Source organism: Pelophylax lessonae (assembly GCF_965119305.1).
Source record: "Pelophylax lessonae genome assembly, chromosome: 7".
Taxonomy (NCBI): domain Eukaryota; kingdom Metazoa; phylum Chordata; class Amphibia; order Anura; family Ranidae; genus Pelophylax; species Pelophylax lessonae.
The window spans coordinates 214,817,311-214,843,902 of NC_138774.1; the positions used below are offsets into that span (position 1 = coordinate 214,817,311).

General features: G+C 44.8%; 1 protein-coding gene across 1 annotated transcript in view; it reads right to left on the reverse strand.

Moving 5' to 3' along the window:
• Window positions 1–26,592, reverse strand: part of ABCA2 (ATP binding cassette subfamily A member 2) — a 259,479-nt gene that overhangs the window by 145,029 nt on the left and 87,858 nt on the right. The window contains exon 2 of the mRNA XM_082263584.1: window positions 12,274–12,367. Within this exon, the coding sequence (XP_082119710.1) occupies window positions 12,274–12,367 (94 nt within the window). The remainder of the gene's footprint in view (window positions 1–12,273; window positions 12,368–26,592) is intronic.

Consider the following 26,592-nt stretch of genomic DNA (forward strand, 5'->3'; position numbering starts at 1 on the left):
AGAAAAAAAATCTACTCTAGGAAAGTACAGATACCGCATTTCGGTACTTAAGTACAGTACTTAAGTAGTTCTACTTCGTTACTATACATCTCTGCACGCATTGCAGTGATAAGTGCGTCTATTTAATTCGCTGTTTGTGACCATGGAGAAATCATCCTCACTATTGGATGGATCTGGGGGTGTGATATTAAGCCCCCCTGAATGGGCCGCGTCCACGGCGGCATCAGGCTCAGGATCAGAAGACACAGACTAAGCAGTGAAAGGTGGGGGGCGCTGCCTCCTGGGTCTTTGCCCACACGCCACTTCCATCCGGGACACTAAGGACCACAGGACCACCTTCAGTGCAACCATGGGAAGATGGGGTTCCAAGGGACCTGCCAACTCCATGAGGGGGTCAGTGGGGGAGATGTGACCGCCAGGCTCCAGGAGAAGATGTTCTTGCAGTACAAAAAACTATCGTTTGGCACCACTAAAGGATCCCCCCAAGGGTCAGGGTACCCATCAGCAGAGAGAGAGAGATAACAGGGACTCCTAAGGACTCACCCTACCGAACGGAGGAGAATTTGGACCCAGCATCACCATGGACGCCATCCCTGTTCATATGTCCCGGGCACAGGAATGGCCGCCATCAGCTACAGATGCTGAAGCATGCCAGGATCTTTCCTGCGCCCTTTGCAATGCTGCACCCTCTGCATGGCAGACCCCCCGAAGGTAGGACACATGTTAGGGGAGACTCCACTGTGCACTCTGCACTGGTCTCTGCACTGGGACCCCCCTGAACTATACCCACACTACAAACAGTAGGGCATGCACCTAGGGGTCTCCTACACTGGGACCCCTCCAGACTACCAGGGCAGGACATACACTATCTCAGGACTCTTACAGAGTGGGGATGGCGGGGGAAACCCCAGGGGTCGCTGCTGCATCCTCTGCCCTGGGACCCCACCACACTCCAGGTCCAGAAGGCAGGGGGGAAAGGGAGTGGGGGAAGCCCAGCTTACTGAGGGATTTAAGGATGGAGGAGGGAACCTGCAGGCAGGGGGACTGTACTTATATATTAAAAAAGAATAGCGCACACATGCAAAAGAAATTACTACCAAATTTGAAGACAATCCATAAATAAAAAAAAAAAAATGGGGATTTGGTCCCACCATATGGCCATATAGTGCTCAAGCCCACCACTACGTCAAAGTACCCCATTAGTGGTGGGCTTGAGCACTATATGGCAGAGAGGGGGGTTATATACCAGCTGAAGACGGCCCATGGGCATAGCCAGGTGTTTTTTGTTCTGCCTAGTTCTACTCCTGGATGAGGCAATATAACTCAGTTGTTATGATTTATGGAGTGCTGTGTCTGTCGATGAACAAAAGAGAAATTACACTTAAAGGATAAGTTCACCTTTGGAACATGTAAAATGTTTCAGCTTCTACCTCCTCTCCCCTCCCCAATCCCCCCCCCTCCTTGTGACAGTGGGTAGGGGATCTTCTCCACACACTCACTGTCAGAATGTGAATAAATGAACATCTACCGTTGGCCTCTGTGGCTGATGGCTTGTAGTTCTCAATGAACTGCCAGGGCGCTGGTGAGCATCCTCGTAGTTCATGGATTCCTCCTGCCATTCAGTAACTGTGTGCCCGTATCGGAAGTACAGACAGTGTACTGATAGTCTGCAGGATCCAGGCATTGCACCTGTGAACAACATAATCTAAACCCAGCTAATCGAAATGCCAAAGATTGGAACCTGGAAGAAGATATCTTCAGCCGGTGAGGTAGTTTCAGGACACCAAAGCGCTGGAGTGGAGGTGAGTATGGTTCCGCTTTAATAAATGCAGATCAGACAGAATGTGAACAAGCCATTTGAGATTTGGAGTGCCATTCAAAATGAATGGCACTGCAAAGCTATTGCGCACATTATGTAACAAACCATTTTGGAATGTGTGAATGGTCTCTGATTGCTATTTATATCTCTGCTGGGAAGAAATACTTCTTGCCCAGACAGGTGTCAGAACAGAAAGTAAGGGGGAATCGTTCCACTTCCTGTTTATAGGTGGGGTGTCAGAACAAGAAGTGAGGGAAAAGCAACAAATTACATACACCAATATAATTTTCTCACTGCTAAGCAGGGAAGAGTTAGAACTGTCAGTTTGCCCCAATATGAGATTTTTCTTTACTTCCTGTCCCAGAGATACACCAGAAAGTATGAGAAGATCACTTCTTAGTTGTCACTGAAAAAGGTGTTCACATTGGAAGACTTAAGCCCTGAACATCGGCCGGAATCAGCCAGTACAATAAATACTGGCCATCATTCAGCCCATGTGTACAGGTTCTTGTTTGCCAAAAGCCCATCTCACGACTGGCTTCTGTCGAATGAGTTTGCTGGAAAACCAGCAGCTGGTGGGCATCAAATCAGTGCTCTCAGCCAATGGCTGCGAGCACTGACAGGTGTGTTCTGGCGGGGGGGCGGTTCCCCCTGTCAGAACAAAATAGTTCAGCGGGGAGATCGCTGTACTAACATTGCATCAGTAGTGCAGGACCTTCTTGCAAGCTCCTCAGTTTATTTCTGGGCTTAACGGGAAAAAAAAACGTACTGTGTGTACCAGGCACATCCCTTGCTTTTTGTTCTGATGAAAACTGCAAAATGTTGGATTTCCAATTGCAGACAGTGCTCATCAGGACAAATAATGAAGGTAAATCTCCCCAGTGGGAATGCAGACAAAAAAACCTGACCTTGCTATTAATAATTTCCTACTCTATTCAAAATGTAAAAAAAAAAAAAAAAAAAAAAAAAAAAAGATGCAAGCCACACTCAAGGCATGGTATTGCATTTACAATCTGTTGCAACCTGTCTCCGATTCCGTCTCGCCAGTGCCCCCACTGTGGATGAACCCTCATTTCTCTCAATTTTCTTACCATTCCAGACCCCATCATATGGGCAACTAAAGGGATATCACTAGAAGGGGTGTATCCTTTGAGGACCTCAAGCTAAGATATAATTTACCCAATTCCTACCTCTTTAGATAGTTATCGCTGCGACATGCCTTTAGCTCCCAGTTTGGCTCTGTCAGGGTAGAAATTAAGCCGTCCAGCCTCGAAAACGTTTTATTAGATGAGTCCATGAAAAAAAACACTCCCTGATTTATATAAAGAACTTTTCCCTGTCCCTCCTCCCTTGGTGGTTAAGTGCAGAGAGCAATGGGTGGAAGAAGTGCCAGATCTTGGAGGGAAGGAATGGGATGATATGTAGAGCGTCCCATTTACTCAGCCTAGTATCGGCGAGGGATCGGCTAATTGATTTAAAATTCCTACATAGGATTTACTACACTCCGGCAAAACTAGCCAGAACTTACCTGGGGGTATCGGGGGAATGAAGGCACTGTTCCATTTCTCTGGCCACCTTTGTTCATGTGTTTTGGCAACCAACAGGCTCAAGCATTTTTGGATCAAAGCGGTAATCATAATTCAGATTTAGGGTCTCTTTCTCATTGTAGAAGCTCTTGGTGTTAGAGAACAGAAGGGTAGAGCCTCATATGTATGGGGGTATAAAAACTCAATGGTAATGGCTCATCAGGGCCTCGCATGGGATAGATTCTCAATGGACCAACCAACAGGTCCAAGCATGGAGGACTTCCTCAGGATCATCCCTGTAAGTTGAAATCAGGGCCTTCATGGTGATATTATTTGTGCATTTGTGCCTGTTCTACTATAGGAGGGGGCATTGATGATTTCCAATGACTTCAGATGATTGCAACCCAAGCCACCAATAGGCAGTGTCTCAGGATGCCCTTTCTGGATTTTGATAAGGAACCTGGTATCACCGACAACAGAGCTACCTGGGGGAAGCCCTAGCATCTGAGATACACAGAAAGGGCAAAATTATCCAACATCCCCACTAAATGTGTAGATGGGTTCCAGGTCGTTGGAGCATCTCCAGCACAGACTGGAGGTCGTAGGGTAGATATGGCTGAGCTCAGCAGGGGTAAATTTATATTTAGGGAATATACTGTGTATTAAACACTTTAAAAGTCTGTCCTGAATGTCCTAACTTTCCTTAGGGAGTTGTTGATTTGGATGTTGCACTATATACCTAGTCCATACTGTATTTACACTACAAATACCAAATCTAAAAAAAAGAAAATATAACTAGAGACCCACTATAAATGGATTTCTTGTCAAATCTGATTTTAGGCATTTTTAAATAAATATTCATGAAGCGCCTGATAGGTTAATCTATGGCACAGGTGTCAAACACAAGGCCCGCGGGCCGAATGCGGCCCCCCAGGCCATTTCATGTGGCCCTCACTCCTCTCCTGCAGCTGCGGCACCCCCCTGGTCTCTGCCCCCACCTTGTCTCTGTAGTCTACAGCAGAGAGGACAGAACTCCTTTTCCAGATCCTGCACTCCTCTGTGCAGCTGTAGAAAGGCTTCTCTTTGCCCCTCCAGGACATGGGGTGCTCTGGACATCTAATCCTACAGATGTAACCGGCCCTTTGAGGGCAACCATAATGCTGATGCGACCCGCGATGAAATGAAGTTTGACACCCCTGATCTATGGCATGCCAGAGCCCTGTACCCTACATGCCAACATGTACCGACTTAGTGAATGGCAAAGCGCCCTTGCAATTATTTCAAACAGTGACATAAAAGAGGCTCTGGTCACTGCTCCTGGAAAAGCGGACGGTCACATATCTCAGATCACACAAATGCCTGCTGCTCTCAGGTTACGCCTCAGGCCCGCTGTCTACATGATGTAGGAAAAGGCAGAGAGATCAGGTGTGCCAAGGAGCTTTTATAGAATACATACAAATGAGAACGAACAATCTCTGAAATGTAAAAAAAAAAAAAACACTAAGTAATTGAATACAATAAATTGTAGGTCAGTTCACATTGCATGGACAGGCTGTGTCATCCTAAACAGTTTTAACCAACAAAACGGCTGCTTTTTCTGTTGCCAAGCAACAACTGGCACTTTGGACCTTCTCACTGGACCTTGAGTTATAAAAACTGTGAGAATAGCCGCGTTTCCACAGCAACCAGATGCTTCCTTCTACTTTGTAATCTTGACTAGAAATTGGATACGCACAAATTGATTGGCTGCTAGGGACAATTTTTATTTTTTTAAAAAAGGACCTACGATTCCCTTTACAGCCTGTTGCAATGAGTTGTGCAGAAATGCCACATGTCCTATTTTTTGGTGTATACCAATGCAATGCATCGGTGTGAACAGACGCTATGAGAAAGAAGGCTGTTCACCTGTGTAGGGCAACGAAGTGAAACTCTTTGGTGTGAATGAACCCTAAAAGTGGTTGTAAACAATATTGTTTTTTACATAAACATGCTATACTTACCTGCTCTGCGCATTGCTATTGCACAGAGCGGCCCCAAGCCTCCCCTTCTGGGGTTCCCCACCAGCACTCTAGGCTCCTCCTCTTCTTAATGCACCATGATAGAAAGCCGCATCTAATGGGGAACATCTGCGGGCTTGCGCTTGAGCCGGGCTGTGTGCGTCTATAGACACACAACGCGTGGCTTGGCACCACCCCCTCCTCACAGCATGCATTTCGACGCATGCATTAATACACAAATGTGTGAATGGAGCCTAAGACTTTTGCAGGTTAAGACAGCAGTTGGAACATAAACTGGAATAAGTCTACTCTTCTGCTGATTGAGCCTCTCAGATATCCCTTGCAGTCAACTGCTTCTCAGATAAAGGTGGTATAAACGTGTGTATTTGAGGATCCCCAGACATGGGGATATCTCCAAGTATGTAGAGTTATATATTAACCCACACCTTATATTTGAGCCACAGACAAGACAAATAGAATGATACATATAATGAATACGTGGATACATGTATTCTTGTTTGATCCCAGGTCGCCATCATTCGAAGTGGGTAAAAAATAGTTAACCGCTTAGAGGGGTTTAGAATGCCGGGAGGCAGGGCTTATGGTCATATGACCGCCATGATTGGCTGTCACATGATCAAAAAGCTCCTGATCGCAAAAAGCGAACTGGAGCTTTCCGTTAGCCGCTGGTAACTGCGCAGGGCGTGCTCTTGGCACAGCTCTATCAGCGCTATTGCAGGCAAATATGCAGCTGCTCAAGGCCAGGGCCCGGCCGCCGAGAGGCGCGAAGAGGTCCCTGTGGCTGAACGATAGCCATCTTAAAGGTATATGGCTAGATTTAGACTGGCCATGGATGGCCAAATAATTCTGCTCCCATTTCAAACATTGCTTGCAATTATCCAAGTCTTATTGAACCTCACGAGGAAGATAATGTGCGTACTTCTTCACGCTGGAGTCGTTTTGGCCAATGTGCCTACTCAATGGCAAGGTGCCCCTGGATATTATCTTGGCTTCCTATGGTTTTGACTTTTGTAGAGCAAATCGGAAATGAAAGGAAGATTCTGATTGGTTGTTATAGACAAAATGCTTTTGTATGTGCAGTGTATTTATATGGGAATCTCTAAATTGAGGAGCAGTGTGTACTTAGCCTGGCTGTGATTAATAGTAAATACATCAATGACTCACACCCCATGAAATATGTCTTCAAGCCGAAGGTCAGAGCCTGCTGCTTTAGCTGTCTAAAATCCAGAGCCTTTAAATGGAACTTCATCCGATCTCCATGATACAATACATAACATATTCATGCTGGGAGCTCTGTATACAAATATCTCCCAGTAGATTATTAACAATACTCAGAAGAACAGGCAAGGCATGAATACATTTCTGGTTCAATGCTCCATATTAAACAGATAGAAGGTTGTTGATCTGCCATAATACAAGGGAACGAAGTTTAATCAGCCAGCAGTAAGACAGAACTGAAATGTCAGTTGTGGGTGGAATAACCCTATCCTCTACAGCAGGGGTGGGGAACCTTTTTTCTGCCGAGGGCAATTTGGGTATTTTTAAAATCATTCGGGGGCCATACAAAATTATCAACTTAAAAATGTGCCTGTTATATTTGGTCAAACATTTAATAAACTCACCCCTAATGTGATGGCTGCAACTGCTTCTCTTTGGTGAGGTGTGTGATGTTAGCTGGTATTGATGATGTTGCTACTGGCAACTGATTTTCCAGGTTTGCCCCCTTTAATGCAGAGTGATTAGTGCCCCCCTTTAATGCAGAGTGATTAGTGCCCCCTATCAATACAGAGTTATTAGTGCCCCCCATCAATGCAGAGTGATTAGTGCCCCCCCTTAATGCAGAGGGATTAGTGTCCCTCCTTAATGTAGAGGGATTAGTGCCCCCACCAATGCAGGGTGATTAGTGCCCCCATCAATGCAGGGTGATTAGTGCCCCCCATCAATGCAGAGCGCATGGGGATTAGAGCGCCTCCTGATTACACACAGAGCAGGGTTCTTCTACTTACCCAGCGTGGGCGCTCTCATTCGAAGTCACGCATCCTGGACCGACTCCTATGATAGACGTCACCACTGTGCTGTCTGTCATAGGTGGGAGGCGTGACTTTGTATGACAGCGGCCTCGCCGGGTAAGCAGAGGAACCCGCTCTGTGTGTAATCAGGAGGCGCTCCCCCTCCCCTTCCCCTCCGGAGGCAGCCCAATGGCAGGGCCGGTTCAGATGGCTTCGGAGGCCGCATATGGCCCGCGGGCCGTAGGTTCCCCACCCCTGCTCTACAGCAATAATTATCCTGAAGATGCCAGAGATGACATTGTAGGGGAACCCTATTAATCTTTTGCTAATCTTGTAGGTTGATATTAAATAGGATCTGTCATGTTGGACATATCTGCAATCACAATAAGCAAATAGGCTTATTGCATATAGGCATATTGGTTCAGTTAAAGAAGGAAACAAGAATTTCTTAGACCAGAGTTTCTCAACCTTTTCACAGAGGACGGTCAGTGGGAAGAGTGTTCCTTGCATTTGTGGTCATTGGGAGCGGCTGCTTGCCGCAGTATAACTGCAGCGGGCAGTCGTAAAGTTAAGGAACCCCTAGCAACCGATGGAGGAACCCTAGGGTTCCACAGAACCCTGGTTGAGAAACCCTGTTTTAGACCTTTGTTCACTAAAGAAAACCTATTACTCAATGCATTGATGGCAGCCATTATTTAGGTTAAAAAAGTATAAAACCTGACCATATACTAGGATCCAGTGCCTAAAGTGATTGTGCTGCTAAAATAATGTTGCCCCTAAGAAGGCGGCATGGAATGGTCACCTGTCCTTTTGCCAATACGGCAAATCACTGGAGCACTAAAAAAAAAAAAAAAAAAATGGTGGCTGAAAATCCTGCAGAATTAGACTTTTGAGAGTATCCTGGTCCCCTTTCTGTGTGGTCATTGGTTTGATCCACCACTCGCATCAACAGTGGCAGCAGGGCAAATGTGTACTTAACTCCTCCTTTGTAGAAAAAATATTTTTTCAAAAGTTTTTTTTTTTGACAGAGTCACTTTAATTATAACATTCTAAACTCCAGCTAAATCTTTTACTTTTTTTTTTTTTTAGTTCTCAGAGGGAGAACGTTTTAAGATTTTTGTCAAGCGTTTAACCCTGTCTGTCTATGACTCCATAGGGAGCTATTCATTTTCCCTGTGATCCCTATACAAGAAATGTGGGGAGAGGTTGCCACAGGGACAAAAGGGCATAGACACCAATAAATACATGTGCAAAAGATCTAGCCCTTCCCGCACGCTATTAGGAATTAAACTAGCCATACACTTTGCAAATTTTGCATAGTGAGCGGCCCTGGGGTACTCTCTCCCAACATCCTTATCCTTTGACTTAAAATTCAATGGAGACTTGAGTAAAAACATCAGCCGAACAGCAGCTGCATCCAATCAGATGCTCCCGTTGTGTGGGATTAGGATCTGACAGCTGTAAGAATACGGTAGCCCAGCAGGTGAATTTATCCAGAGTTGTATAAAGTACTCGAAACCCATACTTGAGTAAAAGTACAAGTGCTCGATCAAAAAGTGACTTGAGTAGAAGTGGAAGTGCTTGATCAAAAAGCGACTTGAGTAGAAGTACTAAAGTATTCAACATTTTTTGTACTTAAGTATTGCAAGTAGTTTTTTTTTAAATTGTGCTACTCAAGTACTAAAAGTAAAAGTACCAGTAGTTTTGAAAAAAAAATTCTACTCAAGTACTGAAAGTAAAAGTACAAGTACTGTGTTATGTAGTTATTAAAGAAAGAAGTCAAAAGTTTGAACATCATATTGTTTTTTATTATTTCAAATGCAGCTTTTATTTATACATACAGTAGCTTTTATTTTCGTATGCGCTGATAATACACATGTTTTGAGCTTCATGAAACCTGCCATCTACTGTTCTGGCAGTGGTAATTTTTATAATTGTAACGAGTAACTAAGCAGCAAAAAAAAAAAAATATCAGAGTAGAAGCATTGAAATCATCGAAAAAATGTAGTGAAGTAAAAGTGGAAGTAGGAGAAAAAAAATGCTACTCTAGGAAAGTACAGATAACGCCTTTCGGTACTTAAAGCGGAGTTCCACCCTAAATTTATACTTACCTCCATCTTCTTGCTCCGGGTCACCTGAAAAACAAATGGATAATCGCAATTTTTTTTTTTTTTTTTTTTTTACTTACCTTGTAGTGAAAATATACTCACCTTACTTCCTTCTTCCTCCCCTCGGCGGCCACGGCGATTCGTCACTTCCTGGCTTGCAATGATTCCTGGGAGCTGAACGTCATCGCTCCCAGGAATCAATGCGCCTGCATCGGCCCCGACGTCAGTTCCGGTGCGCGCGAGTCATTCCCTTCTAAACAGCTTCTGGGCATGCCCAGAAGCTGTGGAGGGATGACGCGCGCGCACCGGAAGTGACGTCGGGCCGGTGCAGTGCATCGTGGGACCGAAAAAATAAGGAAGAGGACGCAGAAGAGGATCGCGCTGGCTTCAAGCTGCCCACACCTGAGATGGCAGCGCTGCACAATACATTTTCAAGGTAAGTATTTCTCCTAAAAGGTAAGTGCGACCCGGGACAGATCAGAGGCTATCCATTGAATGTACTAGCCCTGACTGTCCCGGGGGTATTTTTATTAAAAAAAAGTATAACCAGGGTGGAACTCCGCTTTAAGTACAGTAGTGAAGTAGTTCTACTTAGTTACTATTAGACATATGCCGGTTTTCGGTAATTCGATATATCGCGGTATTGCATAGCCACGGTATTGTTATTGTGGCATTTTTAAAATACCGAGTTTCTCTGCTCCTGGGTCTGACTTGTGAATTGATACATTTCAGTGAGCTGGATTACTCATTCACTCACACAGCTAACGCCAGTAACTATAAACAAAAATGATTACATTGTATCTTTTCCTTCCCTCTGCCAGGGAGAAAGGAAGTTTAACCTCTTAAAGACTGGACCTTTTTCTGACACTTGTTGCTTGCAAGTTAAAATCAGTTTTTTTTTTTGCTAGAAAAGTACTTAGAACCCCCAAACATTTTATATATTTTTTTAGCAGAGACCCTACAGAAAAAAATGGCGATTGTTGTAATATTTTATGTCACACTGTATTTGCGCAGCAGTCTTTCAAACGCAATTAATAGACTTTAATGAATAAAAAAAAAAAAACGTAACAGTAAAGTTATCCCAATTTTTTTTTTTGTTACACAGAGAATCGTGATCTTTATTCCAAGCTAAAAAATTGTGATTCTCATTTTGGCCAGAATGGTGCAGCATAGTAAAGTCATTAATAGATAAAAACACCGGTCCTCCTGCAGGTTTAACCAATTAATGACTTTACTATTGCTTTAGGCCTGGTTCACATGTATGCGGGTTGGGGGCCCACATTTGCACAGGCATAGCAGCCCATTGATGTGAATGGGCTTGAGCTGCTATGCCTGTGTTTTCAGCTGAAAAAAGGTGCATGCAGAATTTAAAAAAATGCAGTGGCCATGAAATCCATCCTTCTTTTGCACCATGCGACTTACCTGCCGTTGCTGCACACGCAAACTGTTTTTAAATGCCGTGCCTACGTATACAAAAAATGCAGAAAGCTTGCCAGAGCAGGAACTGCAGGTTAGTCGCATGGTGCAAAAGCAGGATGGATTTCAAGGCCACTGAATTTTAAAAAAATGCTGCATGCACCTTTTTTCTGCGGAAAATGAGGGCATAGCAGCCCGTTCAAATCAATGGGCTGCTATGCCTGTGCAAATGTGGGCCGCCAACCCGCATACATGTGAACCGCCAACTCGCATACATGTGAACCACCAACCCGCATACATGTGAACCAGGCCTAAAGCAATAGTAAAGTAATTTATAAACAACACCTCCTTCAGGTTTAACCACTTCTTGACCACAAGGATTTGCCCTCTTAATGACCAGGGCATCGGATCGGAGCCGAGCGCCAGGACCAGTTATCACCAGTTAGGCCAGACACTGCTTGATGACCTATTTTAGGCCTGGTTCACAGAGTCTGTACTGACTGACTATATAATAATGTGCATAAGTGAACCAAAGTCCCTAAATTCAGCAATGAAATTGAAGTGAGGTGGAAATTTAATAATTTAAATTTAATAATAGAATACGGTGATAATACCGTATACCGTGGCAAAACCTTAATCAATTAATCGCAGCATGAAAATCTGATACCGTCACAAGCCTAGTTACTATACATCTCTGAATTTATCCATTTGTGCTGTATAGAATAGATAGAAGATATATTCGATTTTCCTTCTTTCAGGTAGTGAAGGACCAACCTCAAGATTTGTTTTTGCCTGTGTCCCCTTTAGATTGATTTCCCTTTACTTCCTGTCTTGACCAAACTGATTACTAGTGAATTCACGGGATTACTGCCTCAAATCTAAAATACATAGCCCCTTACTCAGAAAGGCTTATATTGGTTTTGGGTTTTGTTACATGGTTTTGACCAAATAATCTGATTTCTAATAAGACATCAAAGCCATTATAATGTACAAACATAACTTGTTTATAAAATGTCCCACACATGATGATCCGTTACCCCTAGCAATCATCTGCTATAACATCTTTTTCCCTCGACAGTCTAGAATAAAATCTGAAACCAGGTTGGTTACTACCAGCAACAGTTATCTTCTCTGCTCCAGCATTTCTAGGTGAGATCCTTTGTATAAAGGATAAACCTCAGTCAAGGAGACAAGAATTGGGCCGTCACCTGCCGCAGCCAGTGATTAATGAGCCGCTGTCACAATAACTAGATTATTACACCATCCTGTCACCGAACTTTGACCGGCCCTTCCTTTTGTGAAGACAGGACTGGCCTCCGTAGGTGACAGGCACTTTAACCGTTTCAGTGCGAAGGCCGAAACGGCTGAACGTCTTACCTTCCTTCACAGGGATGGTGGGCTTCTTTTGGCGCAGTCCAAGCAAGATGAAGAAGAGCACCAGAGGGATGAAGATCTCAAACGCGAGCACCCACTGAAACATAAGACGGAGAATATTACTATCATGGACACGGGGGAAGACGAGGGAAAAAAGTAATGGTGAAGGTTCTAAAGAATTTAGTAACATGCTGACCTATAAATGAAAGAGCACTTAACCTATAGGACAGGGATCTTCAAACTATGGCCCTCCAGTTGTTCAGGAACTACAATTCCCATCATGCCTAGTCATGTCTGTGAATGTCAGAGTTTTACAATGCCTCATGGGATGTGCAGTTCCTCAATAGCTGGAGGGCCGTAGTTTGAGGACCCCTGCTGTAGGCTGTCAGACTCTGGGCTCCTGATTTACAAGGTTCCTTGGCCTCTCCATGTCACAGTTAAAGTAGTTCTAAAAACTAAAGTTTTCTCTTTACCTTAATTCATTCTCAGCAAAGGTAAAAAAAAAAAAAAAAAAACAGCTCCCCCCTTAGGCTTCATGTACACAGGACGTTTGATATCCTCTTCTGAATGCTGGAAATGGATAGCTAGTAACCGACGGTTAGAAACGTCAGTTTTGCCACTTTTATATGACCAGACTATGCGCGTTTAGCAGCGTTTACGTTTATTTTTTTCATTGAAAACGCCTTTAAGCGAAAACGCTTATGAAAGCAAGTTACGGCATTTAGAATGCTTTAAACCCCAACTGCTTTTAAACTGTTATAAACGCTTGAGTGTACATCATGTACCTATAAGACAACATTGAGTAGAGTTCAGGGACTGCTGAAAAAAAAAAATGCCCAAAAGCCCATAAATGTCCGTTTACCAGCTGCAGTGTACATGAGGCCTTATACTTACCTGGGTCAATCTCGATCCAGCGCTGTGCCCTGTTTCCCTTAGTAAGGATGCTGGCCTGCACCTGAAGACTGTGAAGCCGCAAGCCTTCACTTCCTGTTTCCCTTAGTAAGGATGCTGGCGCCTGCACCGAAGACTGTAAAGCCGCAAGCCTTCACTTCCTGTTTCCCTTAGTAAGGATGCTGGCGCCTGCACCCGAAGACTGTGAAGCCACAAGCCTTCACTTCCTGTTTCCCTTAGTAAGGATGCTGGCGCCTGCACCTGAAGCCTGTGAAGACGCAAGGCTTCACTGCCTGTTTCCCTTAGTAAGGATGCTGGCCTGCACCCGAAGTCTATGAAGAAGCAAGGTTTTACTTCCCGTTTCCCTTAGTAAGGATGCTGGCCTGCACCCGAAATCTACGAAGACGCAAGGCTTTACTTCCCGTTTCCCTTAGTAAGGATGCTGGCGCCTGCACCCGAAGCCTGTGAAGACGCAAGGCTTCACTTCCTGTTTCCCTTAGTAGTGATGCTGGCGCCTGCACCCGAAGTCTGTGAAGACGCAAGGCTTCACTTCCTGTTTCCCTTAGTAGTGATGCTGGCGCCTGCACCCGAAGTCTGTGAAGACACAAGGCTTCACTTCCTGTTTCCCTTAGTAGGGATGCTGGAGCCTGCACCCGAAGTGGATGGACGGATCAGCTACGGGTGCCGACATTGCGGGCTCCCTGGACAGGTAAGTGTCTTTATAATAAAAGTCAGTAGCTACAGTATTTGTAGCTGCTGACTTTAATTTTTTTTTTTTTTTAATACAGGCTGTATTAGGATACGTAATTTTTAGTGTACGTAATCTTTAGGATACGTATTACAATATTATGTGCTCACTAGACTCTCCATTTAATGTTACCTACTTCTAAAAAAAGGCACATCTTTAGCCGACATAATAAAACTGTGAAGCTTAATGAACATAAAACAAAACAGGAAACACGCGGTCAATTCTTTTTAATTTAGGATCATAACAACAAGCTCACATATTAATTCACAATGTAATCATCCTGTGTAACTTCCTGTACATAATATTTGCACCCTTCTCACGGTCCTACTAACAGCTGGGGGGAAATCTTGTAGCTTCTTATTGAGTTATCTAATAGAATACAAGGTGGGTTACAGCAAACACTTATATTAACATTGTGTTATTAAATGGTATTTACCGTGATCCATCAAGCCACTGCTTGAGCAGGCATTTATAGTTTATTTGGACCAAGCAGCTCCAAACAAACTTGGACCTTAAAGTGTTACTAAAACCACAACAGTAAAATCAGTCTGTAAATGCAGTAAAGCATGCTTGTTATACTCACTGTGGAACCTAAGGGGTTAATCCTCTGCATTGTATAAAAAGGCTGTTTTAACCTGTCTTCTCTGATCCTTCCCTTCTTCCAGAGTCCCTGCAATCTGACCCTGCCTGTCACTTAGGAGATCCGCCCGCTTTGTTTACACAAGCGGGCGGATCTCCAGACTCGATTCCCCGACTATCGGGGAAGACCACGGTGATCGCCGCTGCTCCTCCCCTGGCCCGACTCCCGCTGTGACTGAATACATCGGGAGCGCGCCGCCGAGAAGGGGGAGTGTCTGGCGACGTAGGTCTACGTCGTCAGACCTACAAGAGCCACTTTGCCGCAGTAGAGCTCTGCAGGGGTAACCAGCGTGTTGACAATAAGGTATGCCCTCAGTATGGAATTATCCTGTGTGCCGATCACTTCAATGTTTAATCCTGAATTATCATTCCCATATGTATCAAGTATTCAAAGAGCCTCAAGTACGGTACATATCCATCAAAAAATATCCAGGGTCATGTACAGGAAAAAAGAGCCTTATATAGTGAAGTACTATTTAAAAATATCTTCCTTTATTGTAAAATAAGAGTAGTACTCATATTTAAAACAGGTAAACAGGCAAGCAAATGTGTTAAGGACCGCAAGACCCTCTCTCGCGGTAGCTTACGGGACGCTGTGCGAGCCAACCGCCGGATCTGCGTTCCAGTGATGCGGAAATTTCGTAGTTACGCCCTACGTGTTTCGTCATCAATGGCATCTTCAGGAGCGTAAGTCACGACATCTCTGCAAGGTTAAAATACTACATGGTTACTAGGCAACCGGACGTGGCTCAATATGTAAGCCAATGGATGAATTACTTGTGGGTCAGTCAGCTGTCGCTGGGCAGAAACCAGGTATGTAAATTATAAGACAAACAAACTAAGTGACTAATGGCGTAAACCACCACCTCCCTCCAGAACCTCTGAATCAGAGGGCATGACCACACAACATGTATAAATGTACCAAACTCCTTGAGGCATCTCAGAGGGGTATAATATGCCCTGTGCAGAAACGTAAGCTGGAAATATCTATCCCTGGCACCAATGGGATATATTGCTGGATCCCCTCGCCCTGGTCCTCTGTAATAAGTAGACTGGTAGTTTCATAAACCTCAGCACGGTTAAGATTAATACAAGATTTTCGAAATAATCAAATAGAAAGCACCTCACGTGATGTATATTTTAGACCACGTAGAAAATAAACATGGATTTGGAGGGCTACAGAATGGAGAATAAGGGCGTTTCTTTATCATATAGTCCATATTAGAATGAGGTTGAGGTCTCCAGCTCTGCATGGAGGAGACAGACAACCACACTAAGCTGGTAAACAGAGCAGATGTTGGGAGACTCATTAAGACGCTGTGTGCCGGAGCTGTACGCTGATCAGAGCCCCTTCCACCCACAGAGCCTGTGACGCAGAGAGCGATGTAGCTTCTGCCACCCCCCACCCCCCCTTCCCGGCGAGGATCGACAAGCAGCATTGATAAATCCTCATAGGGTATGCAGGAATCTATGACCCATTTAGCAGACAGTCAATTTGTGCTCGCCTCCAACGGCAGGGAGGGGAGACAATATAGATGAGGAATATCAATGGCTCTAGGGCACAATGAGGAATTCACACCATCATACAAGGACCAGACACCCAAAGAAAGGAGGCAGGTGCAGGGCTAAGGCTGGCCATACACTACTAGATTTGTGTATAAACGTTCGTAGGAAAGTCCTCAGTACATTTGATGACTTGACAAATATCATTCAAAAGTACTTCATCATTTTGTCTGCTTTTAGCAAATCAATTTTGGAATGAATGCATTTTCTCGAATGAAAACCATATTCATGGTTAGAACATTTTATTATCCGGCTCCTAATTTTCTCTAGAGTCAAAAATGAATGTCGATTTGAATCCCACTAACCAATATATCAAACTGTTGAGTGTTCTTATAATGAAAAAATGTCAAACTAAATTGTAACTGTGTATGGCCAGCTTTACAGTAGGGTACACAAAGAAATGAGAGCTCATTATCATTAACAGGCCGAGTAGACCTTCATATTTCATGAATAACCCCAACACATACAATCACCTTTCATGCTTCTTCTATGCTAAGTCCCTCTATTTTTCCCAGGCAATCGGAAACTAGAAACTTGCATGACTTTCCATTAAACAGAACATGCCAGCTGCAGTCTAAACATCAACTGAAGTTTGAGCCTGCTTGCACCTATAACCTAACCTGACCTAAAGTGGTTGTAAACCTCAGACATGAAATATGAACAAAGCATATCCCTCCATAGTGTGTACTTGTCTCAATTAAGAGCAAGTCATTTTTCTCTGTTACTTCGTTCCTATGGTATAAGCATGAATCCCTTCTAACAAGATTTCCTGACACCAAGAGAAAAATGGTGACAAGGGAGGGAGCTCCAGCTGATTGACAGCCTTAGCTCTGTTCCTGTGTGCTGGGGGGGGTCCCTTCCCTCCAATCAGCAGTCAAAGCTTTCCTCACTGAGCTCTGCTGTAACTTCAGCTCTCCGCCCCCTTTTTTTCTAAATGCTCAGACAAGCTTTAAAAGTATGGACTTTGAAGGGCTGTAGAGAAGACTGTAGATAGACAGGTACATCTTATACAGCGGGATTTGTTTAACTGCTTCCTAACCGGGCCATAGCTGAAAGATGGCTACAGCATGGCTTTGTTGTTCCAGGGAGGGTGTCCATGGATCTCCTCCCAAAACCACGCCCCTCATGCACCCCTCTAGGGCACGCATCTAGCGTGCTCTGTGATCAGTTGTGTCTGATCACAGATCATGGTAAAGGGGCAATCACAGAGGCCCTTTACCACACAATCAGCTGTGTCCAATCACTGTGTAAACAGAATTGCTGGTTATTGGCATTCCTCTCCTCATGTGCTGTCACAGTGTGAGGGGAGGAGAGCCAGTAACTGGCAATCCTGACAAGAGATAATCAGGGCACCGATCATCAGTGCCCTGATTATCAGTGCAGTCTCATAAGCGCACATCAGTACCATTAATGCTGCTCATCAGTGCTGCCCATCGGTGCCGCCTATTAGTAATGCATATCAGTGCTGCCCATCAGTGCCTCCTCATCAGCTCCCATCAGTGTCACCTCATCAATGTCGCCTCATCAACACACATCAGTGCAGCCTCATCAGTGCACATCAGTGAAGGAGAAAAATTACTTATTTGCAAAATTTTATAACCGAAACGAAGAAAAACTTTTTTTTCAAAAATAAGTCTGTCTTTTTTCATTTTGCAAAAAATAAAAAACCCAGGGGTGATTAAATACCACCAAAAGAAAGCTCTATCTGTCTAAAAAAAATGATAAAAATGTCATATGGGTACAGTGTTGCATGATCACACAATTTGCAAAGTGTGACAGCGCTTAAAAAGCTGAAAATTGGGGTATAAGTGCCCGGTAAGCAAGTGGTTACTCTCTGTGTATCACCTGAGGCCAGTCACTTCACTGGGTATATGTAAGGGTTTACTACCACTTTAAAAAGGTGTCCATAGGGAGACTAAGACCTGGTTCACACTAGTGCGAGTTCAGATGTGACTTGAGGTGCACAGAATCGCATGGCGATGGAAATTACAATACTTTTCAGTGGGTTTAGTTCATATCAAAGCGACTCAGCATGGAGCATTATTTGGAAAAGGTTCCTGTACTACTTTAGTCCCATAGAATATACAAGCCTTATCAAAAGTTGCATCCAAGTTGCACGACTACATAATCACACTGGAAGTCGGGTCATAATCATATAATTGCAATGTGAACCTAATCATAAGGTATACAATCTGATTGTAATACAGCACTAAAAACCTGACAGTTCTAATCCCTCTCCATGCTAAGAGAGACATAAGGAGGCTTAAGGTGGGTACAAACTATAAGAAAATTGGCCGGTTTGCCTCGGTGTTTCACAGCAACTCGAAACCAAGGATGATATCAAATAAAATTCTTATACAACAAAGGCATTTTTTTGTGGTTTATGGTTTCTGATCATGCACAGTCTTTTGTATCTGATTTTTCTTATACGAAAACAACACACATTAAACAAAAACCCTTAGTTACATGAAAAATTGTGGAGTTTTTCCCTTTGGAAATCTTCAGTTTGGAAAGTCTGAATCAGATGTCGAAAGTTGTGTACACACTATACGATAATCGAACAATTTTCACGCTGGATTTTTCTTACAATTTTCCTATAATGTGTACCCTAGTACAGTACAATCGCACAGGAATCGCACAGGGACCCATGTCCCTGCTCAATTTTCAGCCCATTCATTTTAATGAGCTTAAATGGCACTGGATCCCACCAAAAGTTGCGCATGCACTACTTTTAAAAGTACACTGCAACCGGATCAGACGGTACTGTGGTGCCATGTGATCCTGTGCAGGCAAATGCTCTGTGTTTGCGATCCGCGTTTGCGGTGTCGTTTCTAATACACTGACACCCCCAGAAGATTGCGCACACTGTGCTGTTTTACCGTGATGCGGGAAACCTGCACAGAACGCGGTGCCAGAAACGTGAACAGAACGCGGTGACAGAAACGTGAACAGAACGCGGTGCCAGAAACGTAAACAGAACGCGGTGCCAGAAACGTGAACAGAACGCGGTGCCAGAAACGTGAACAGAACGCGGTGCCAGAAACGTGAACAGAACGCGGTGCCGGAAACGTGAACAGAACGCGGTGCCGGAAACGTGAACAGAACGCGGTGCCAGAAACGTGAACAGAACGCGGTGCGGGAAACCCACATTCTGTGCATGTTAAGTGGTTGGTGTGAGCAAGCATTAATTAATACAACTTTAATTAGGTTTACCGTACCGTGCGATCCTGTGCAGGCAAACGCTCTGCCTTTGCCATGTGCGTTTGCAGTGTCGTTCCAAATACACTGACACCCCCAGCAGATTGCTCACACAGTGCAGTTTGAATGTGGTGCGGAAACATACACAAAACGTGGTGCGGGAAACACGCACAGAACGTGGTGCGGGAAACACGCACAGAACATGGTGCGGGAAACACGCACAGAACATGGTGCGGGAAACACGCACAGAACGTGGTGCGGGAAACACGCACAGAACGTGGTGCGGGAAACACGCACAGAACGTGGTGCGGGAAACACGCATAGAACGTGGTGCGGGAAACACGCATAGAACGTGGTGCGGGAAACACGCACAGAACGTGGTGCGGGAAACACGCACAGAACGTGGTGCGGGAAACACGCACAGAACGTGGTGCGGGAAACACGCACAGAACGTGGTGCGGGAAACACTCACAGAACGTGGTGCGGGAAACACGCATAGAACGTGGTGCGGGAAACACGCATAGAACGTGGTGCGGGAAACACGCATAGAACGTGGTGCGGGAAACACGCATAGAACGTGGTGCGGGAAACACGCATAGAACGTGGTGCGGGAAAACCACATTCTGTGCATGTTAAGTGGTTGGTGTGAGCAAGCAAGAATACAACTTTAATTAAGTTTTTAAAAAACTTTATATGTAAAGTATAAATCAGGGGTCTCCAAACTATGGCCCTCTAGTTGTTTGGGAACTACAATTCCCATCATGCCTAGTCATGTCTGTGAGTCCCCGTTCACACTGGGGCGACCTGTGAGGCGACCTGGTCGCCGTAGGTCGCCTTCCATAGGGAAGCTGCGGACCTGTTCTAATAGGAGCGACACAAGTTGCTCCGACTTAGAAAAAGGGTCCGGAGCTTCTTTGGGGCGACCCGGAGCGACTGTCATAGACTTCAATGTTATGAAGTCCGTGCCGGCCGCTCCGAGGTCACGGCGCGCTGCTCGCACCGCGACCTCGGAGGTCGCCCCGGGAAGTCGGATCGCCCCAGTGTGAACGGGGCCTTAATGTCAAAGTTTTACAATGTCTGTAGTTCTATAACAGCTGGAGGGCCGTTGTTTGGAGATCCCTGGACCAAAGAAAAAGAAACAGATACCGTTTTGTAATTGCAACAGATATTAATTATTGATGCAGGTCCCTAGATACAAGTAACAACATTTTCCTGATACATTTTGTAAATATTACATTGTGACAAAGCACAGTGCTGAGCAGTCAGTTTTATTATACAAACAATACAATGTAGCAGTGACTGAGAACATCGCTAGTGTCCATTGCTGAATCATAGGGAGCTGCTGAAGAATTCTGTCATTTATAGAAGACAGCTAAAAAATGACACAACACTGCCAGAGACTTCTGATATGTTACAGGAGACTGATAGAGTTTGCTTTAAAACAGACTGAAAGAGACCTTCTGAAAATGCAATTTGCCTGGCTATTATACGGATTTCTTCATTTGGTATTTTCTAAATCACTGACCTGCAACAAGTACTGTATTGCCTCGTTTCCACTGAGCGGAACGGTTCAGTTCGGTACAGTTTGGAAGGGTTAGAATGGTCCGGTCTATTCAGGTGAGCGTTTCCACTGCAAGTCGGGCCACCAGGGACCATGCAGGGTTTACACCAAATGAGGTGTTTGTTTTGCGCTTTCATTTGACGTGAGCATTGGAGTTTCCCTGTCCGCCAATCAGTGGAATCTATCGTGTGACGCCAGTAGCTCCGCCCTAACCGTACCGTACCATTTCCTATGGCCCTACATCTGAAGCAGGACCAGGAATGGTGCGGTTTGGTTCGGTTGTATGGGCCACTTTCATAATGGAAACACCCAAAATAGCGTACCGTACCGAACCGACCCGAACCGATCCGCTCAGTGGAAACGAGGCATTAGTAGATCATGAAAGTTGGAGCAAAGTCAGAAGGAACTTAAAGTGTTACTAAACCCAGGAGTCTGTATTCACTATATCTGATCTTCCACAGTACACAGAACATGGAAATCAAATTATATTAGTAAATATAAACTGCTAAATACCTTTTCTCATCAGTCTGGTGACTTCTACCAGTGCCTGGTTAGAGCTTTAGGAAGAGTTTTCATACTGCACTGACTGTACTATCAGGGTGCAGGACACCTGACCCCCTGTCTGAACAGTGCTGATTGACCCTGTGCTGATCACATGCACTCTCCCAAGGAAATACACACCAAACTGAGCATGTGCAGCCTCAATAACTCCAGAAATGTTATGGGAACAATGCAAGAAGAGGCGGATCAGAGAAGACAGCATCAAACAGCCTTTTTACACAATGCAGAGGATCAACCCCTTAGGTTCCACAGTGAGTATAACAAGCATGCTTTACTGCATATACAGACTGATTTTACAATTGTTGGTTTAGTAACTAGGGTTAGTTCACCTTTACAAAAAAAACTGCCTATGCAGGTAAAAAGTGTTTGTAGATAAAAACAAACCTCACAGCTCTGACTAAAGATTAAAAATGTTCTTGCTACAGGTGTAGGCCATTTACACCTCATGAAGTCTGACTGAAAGGACCATCTGGTCCTCAGTCAGCTCTATGGTAAACTTTGCCACCGGCGGATTCATTCTCCGGCTCACTGATTGCACGGGCGAGCTGGTAGAAGTACCGTAGGGCCACTATGATTGTTTTTACTTTGCAGGGAATCGGATGAGATCTAAATGATACCTGTAGCCAGTGCTGTATCCTGGCCTAGGCCAACAAGGCCCAGGCCTAGGGCGGCACTTTGCAGGGGGGCAGCAGAAAAAAATGTCATTATTTGTATAATGACTATGGATTTTCTATTTATTATACAAATAAGTGAAATAATCCTATAATTACAATGAGTGGCAGCAAACACAAGTCCAAATATTTTAAAAGAGTAATCTTACTAATCCCATAACATAAGGCTGTACAAATGGGCACTGATGGGGCTGCACTGGTGACCACTGATGAGGCCACACTGATATGCTGCACTGATGGGCAGTAAAGAGGCGGCACTGATAAGGCTGCACTGATGAAGCTGAACTTATGGGAACTGATGAAGCTATGCTAATGGGCACTGATAGACTGTGGTCGTGGTCTGTGGTTTACAGATGACAGGGTGGGTCATAAACAGGAAGGGGTGGGTCATATTTAAATTAGGGGGTGCACAAGTTTAGTCAGGCCTAGGGCAGCACAAAACCTAAATACGCCACTGCCTGTAGCTGCACCCATCATTCATATTTAACCACTTAAACTCCAGGACGTTATAGGACGTCCGCCTAAGGAGAAGTGGTTTAAAGCGGAGTTCCGGCCACAAAATCGACATAGTCAATTTTGTGGCCATCCGCTTGCTTATGGTCACCTGAAACAGAAATGGATAGTTACGATTTTTTATTTTTTTTTTTTACTTACCTTGTAATTGCAGAAAAATATACTCGCCTTTCTTCTACTTCCTCCCTCTGCGGCTGCAGCCCACGCCGTCACTTCCGCTTTGCAATGATTCCTGGGAGCTGAACGTCATCGCTCCCAGGAATCAATGCGCCTGCACCGGCCCCGACGTCAGTTCCGGTGCAGGCGCCGTCATACCTTGCTAAACAGCCTCTGGGCATGCCCAGAAGCTGCAGCTGCAGCCCCGGAAGTGGCGGCGGGGCCGGCGCAGTGCATTGTGGGACCGAAGAGGATGGAAGAGGACGCAGAATAGGATCGCGCTGGCTTCAAGCTGCCCACAACTGAGATTGCAGTGCTGGAGAAGAAATTTTCAAGGTAAGTATTTCTTACTGCATGACTTTAACGGATAATTGCACGGTCGTGCGATGCTGTACCTAAACGATTTTGGCGTCCTTTTTTTCCCCACAAACAGAGCTTTCTTTTGGTGGTATTTGATCACCTGTTTTTTGATCATGCGCTATAAACAAAAATATAGCGTCAATTTTGCAAAAATAACAATATTTTTCAAATTTTTTTTATGAAATTTCCCCCCAAAAAAATGTAAAAATCTAAATTTTTTTAACATTTTAGGCCAATTTTTTTTTTCTACCATATGTTTGGTTAAAAATAAAAAAAAAAAAAAAAAAAAAAAAAATCGCACAAAGCGTATTTTGATTGGTTTGCGCAAAAGTTATTGCGTTTACTAACAAAGGGAAAGATTTTTGTCATTTTTGTTGTTTTTTTTTTTAACGCGTAATGGCGGCGATCTGCGATTTTTTTTGCGGTACTGCGACATTGCGGTGGACAGATCGGACCCTTGACTGACATTTTTGGGGTTACCAGTGACATTACTACAGTAATCAGTGCTATACATATGCACTGTTACTGTAAAAATGACACTGGCAGTGAAGGGATTAACTTTTTTTGAGAGGGAGGGGTTAAGTGTGTCCCTAGGGGCGTGTTTCTAACTGTGATTGGCTGTGACTTGATGTGTAAGAACAGTGATCAACGGTTCTACATAGTAGAACCGTTTTATCACCATTCTTACACAGGGGAGACTGACAGGCGGCTTTGTTTACATTAGCCGCCTGCCTTTCTCCCGCTGTCACGAACGATTGCGAGTGCCCGGCGGACATCGGGTCCACCGGGGACACGCACGGGGGGTCCGCGATCGAGCGGGAGCATGCATCCGGCGGCGCACGTTCGCTCCCAAAACCCTTACAGGCTAGCGACGTAGATCTACGTTGCTTTGCCTGTGAGGGGCTGACTGCCAATGTAAATAGTCGTTAGGCAGTCGGCAAGTGGTTAAAAGTGAAAGAATAGGAAAATAGAGGGGAAAAGTAGAAAAAGAAGAAGGGGAAAGGAAGATCAGAGAGTGGAAAGTGCAGGCCGCAGGTGTAACCGATGACAGAGAAAGACAATAGGCGAGAGAGGAGAGGCGAGAAAGACACTCCCAATATCATACACAATACAATAAAACATATGACCATAGGCAGCTCGTATTGTTAAACGTCAGAGGCAGCAACGTTATGACCCGGAGTAGAGTTGCATGTGTCACCGCCTGACATGACGCTTCTGTAGCTAGGGGTAGATTTAAATTCAAGCCAGAGGGTCCATATCTTGGTGTGCTGGTTCTGGTTGTCTTTGGATATGAAAGAAAGTTCCTCAAGTAGACAAACTTCATCAACTTTTTGCAGCCATTGCTTTATGGAAGGTATAGTTATCTTACCCCAAAAACCGGGGATGAGGGCCTTTGCCGTAATCAAAAGGTGAGGGGTAATTGAGCGTCTGTTTTGAACCACTGGTTTGGGGGTGCAATGCAGCAGGACAGTCCAGGCAGTGCCATCTTAAGAGCATTAAAGGGCCCCGGGCAATGCAGTGTACTGGGTCCCTGCCTACACAATCATCCACGAGAATAAAAATGCAAATTATCGGTAAGACGATAATAATTGGTACAGCAGTGCCAGGCTAATGACAGCTTCCAATTTCGGCAAGTGGGTCCGGTGAACACACACATCGACGGGAGTCAGACTCTACTGTCCTTTGTGTTTCTGTTCCTGTGAAGGCTCCCCCTCCACGGGCGATGTGGCCTGACAGCAGTGCAGGGCCAACAGGTGCTTGCCACCTGCTAAGTTCGGTGGCAGAATGCACACAGGAATCAGGACTAATGCTTGGCTGAGGCTGGGTGGCTGGGCAGGTGGGGCCCCCTGGGCAAGAGGGGCCCGCGGGCAACTGCCCAGCGTGCCCATTCGGTAAGATGGCCCTGAGTCCAGGGGTCCAATGCAAGATTTTCCTTGGTAATCAGTCATTTGAAGTCCAGGACTTCCAACCAGAATGGTCGTATCAAGGGGCAGTTCCACCAAATATGAGCATGAGAGGCAGTGTTCCCACAACTCCTCCAGCATAATGGGGAGCTGGAAGGGAACATTTTGTGAAGCTTCAGTGGAGTATAGTACCATCTGGTCAACAACTTGTAATTAGACTCAGCCATTTTAGAGGAAATAGAAGATGTATGAGCAAGGGCGAGAATTTTTTCCTACTTGTCAGAAATGTGGGATTGAAGGTCAAATTTCAAATTTGGCATGGTTTTCAGGGCATTTTGAAATTCCTCCACAGAGAAAGCCGCTTCCAGTTTCCTAAGAGATTGTCTGGAAAGCCTTGGGAGTTTAGCCTGTTTCAGGTAGGCAAAGATCCGCAAGTGCTTTTCCATAGGTGGAAACGTGTGTAGATCCCCCTGAACATTGTACAATTTCTTGTAGAAGTCACGAAAAGCCGAGGCAATTTGAGGGGATGTGTGTACTAGGTCACCCGTTGGGGATTTAATCTTTGAAATAAACAAGGCTGTCTTTTTTTTCCCATAGAGACCTGGCTAGTAGCCTACCCGGGCTTGTTACCCCACTCATAGTGTTTATGGGAAACAGGTGAAATTTGCGTTTAATATCACGGTCTAGGAGCGATTCCAATTCTTCCCTCCTCTGCTTCAATGCCCCCAAGTGCGACTTATGCAATGACAGTTTATGTGTCCTTTCTAAAGTAGCGACCAGGTGCAATTGCTCATTAATTAAATGACCATACTCTCTCTTTTTCCTAGCACAAAGTTCCATGAGCCGCCCCCTCATAATCGCCTTGTGAGCCTCCCATAACAAAGATGGGGCAGTGTCCAGAGAAGCGTTATCTGCAAAATTTTGCTGCAGGGAGTTAGACAGTACTGTCACGTCCATGGGATTAGCGAGGAGGGAGTCTTTAAGCTTCCAATTGTTGGAGCGAGCGTGCAGAGAGGGCAAGGTCAAGCTTATCGATACAGGAGCATGGTCAGAGATTGAGGCACACCCTATAGAGGCTGTTCGTAGAAGAGGGAGATGGAAATGGTCTATGAAGATATTATTGATCCTCGAATAACAATTATATATCTTGGAAAAATAGGAGTAATCTCTCATTTTCGGGTTGAGAAGACGCCAAGCGTCAATCAATTGTAGATCATGGAGTTTTTTCTTTACAAGTGAAATCTTTTTAAAAGGAATAGGAATAGTAGAGCGGCCCTGAGAGGTGTCCATAATGGTATTGAGGGTCATGTTAGTGTCCCCTGCTAGTATAACAGCCCCTTCAGCAAAAATCAGCCAACTTGGACATAATTTGTCAGAAAGGAGGATTGATCGGGATTTGGACTGTAGACGTTTGCCAATGTGCAACGGGTGTTGCCTATAGTACCCTTAAGAAATAGATAATGGCCATGATCATCAACCAACATTTCATCAAGCTGGAAGGAGGTGTGTTTATGAAACCCAATGGCAACCCCTTTGGCTTTATTAGTGGAAGATAAG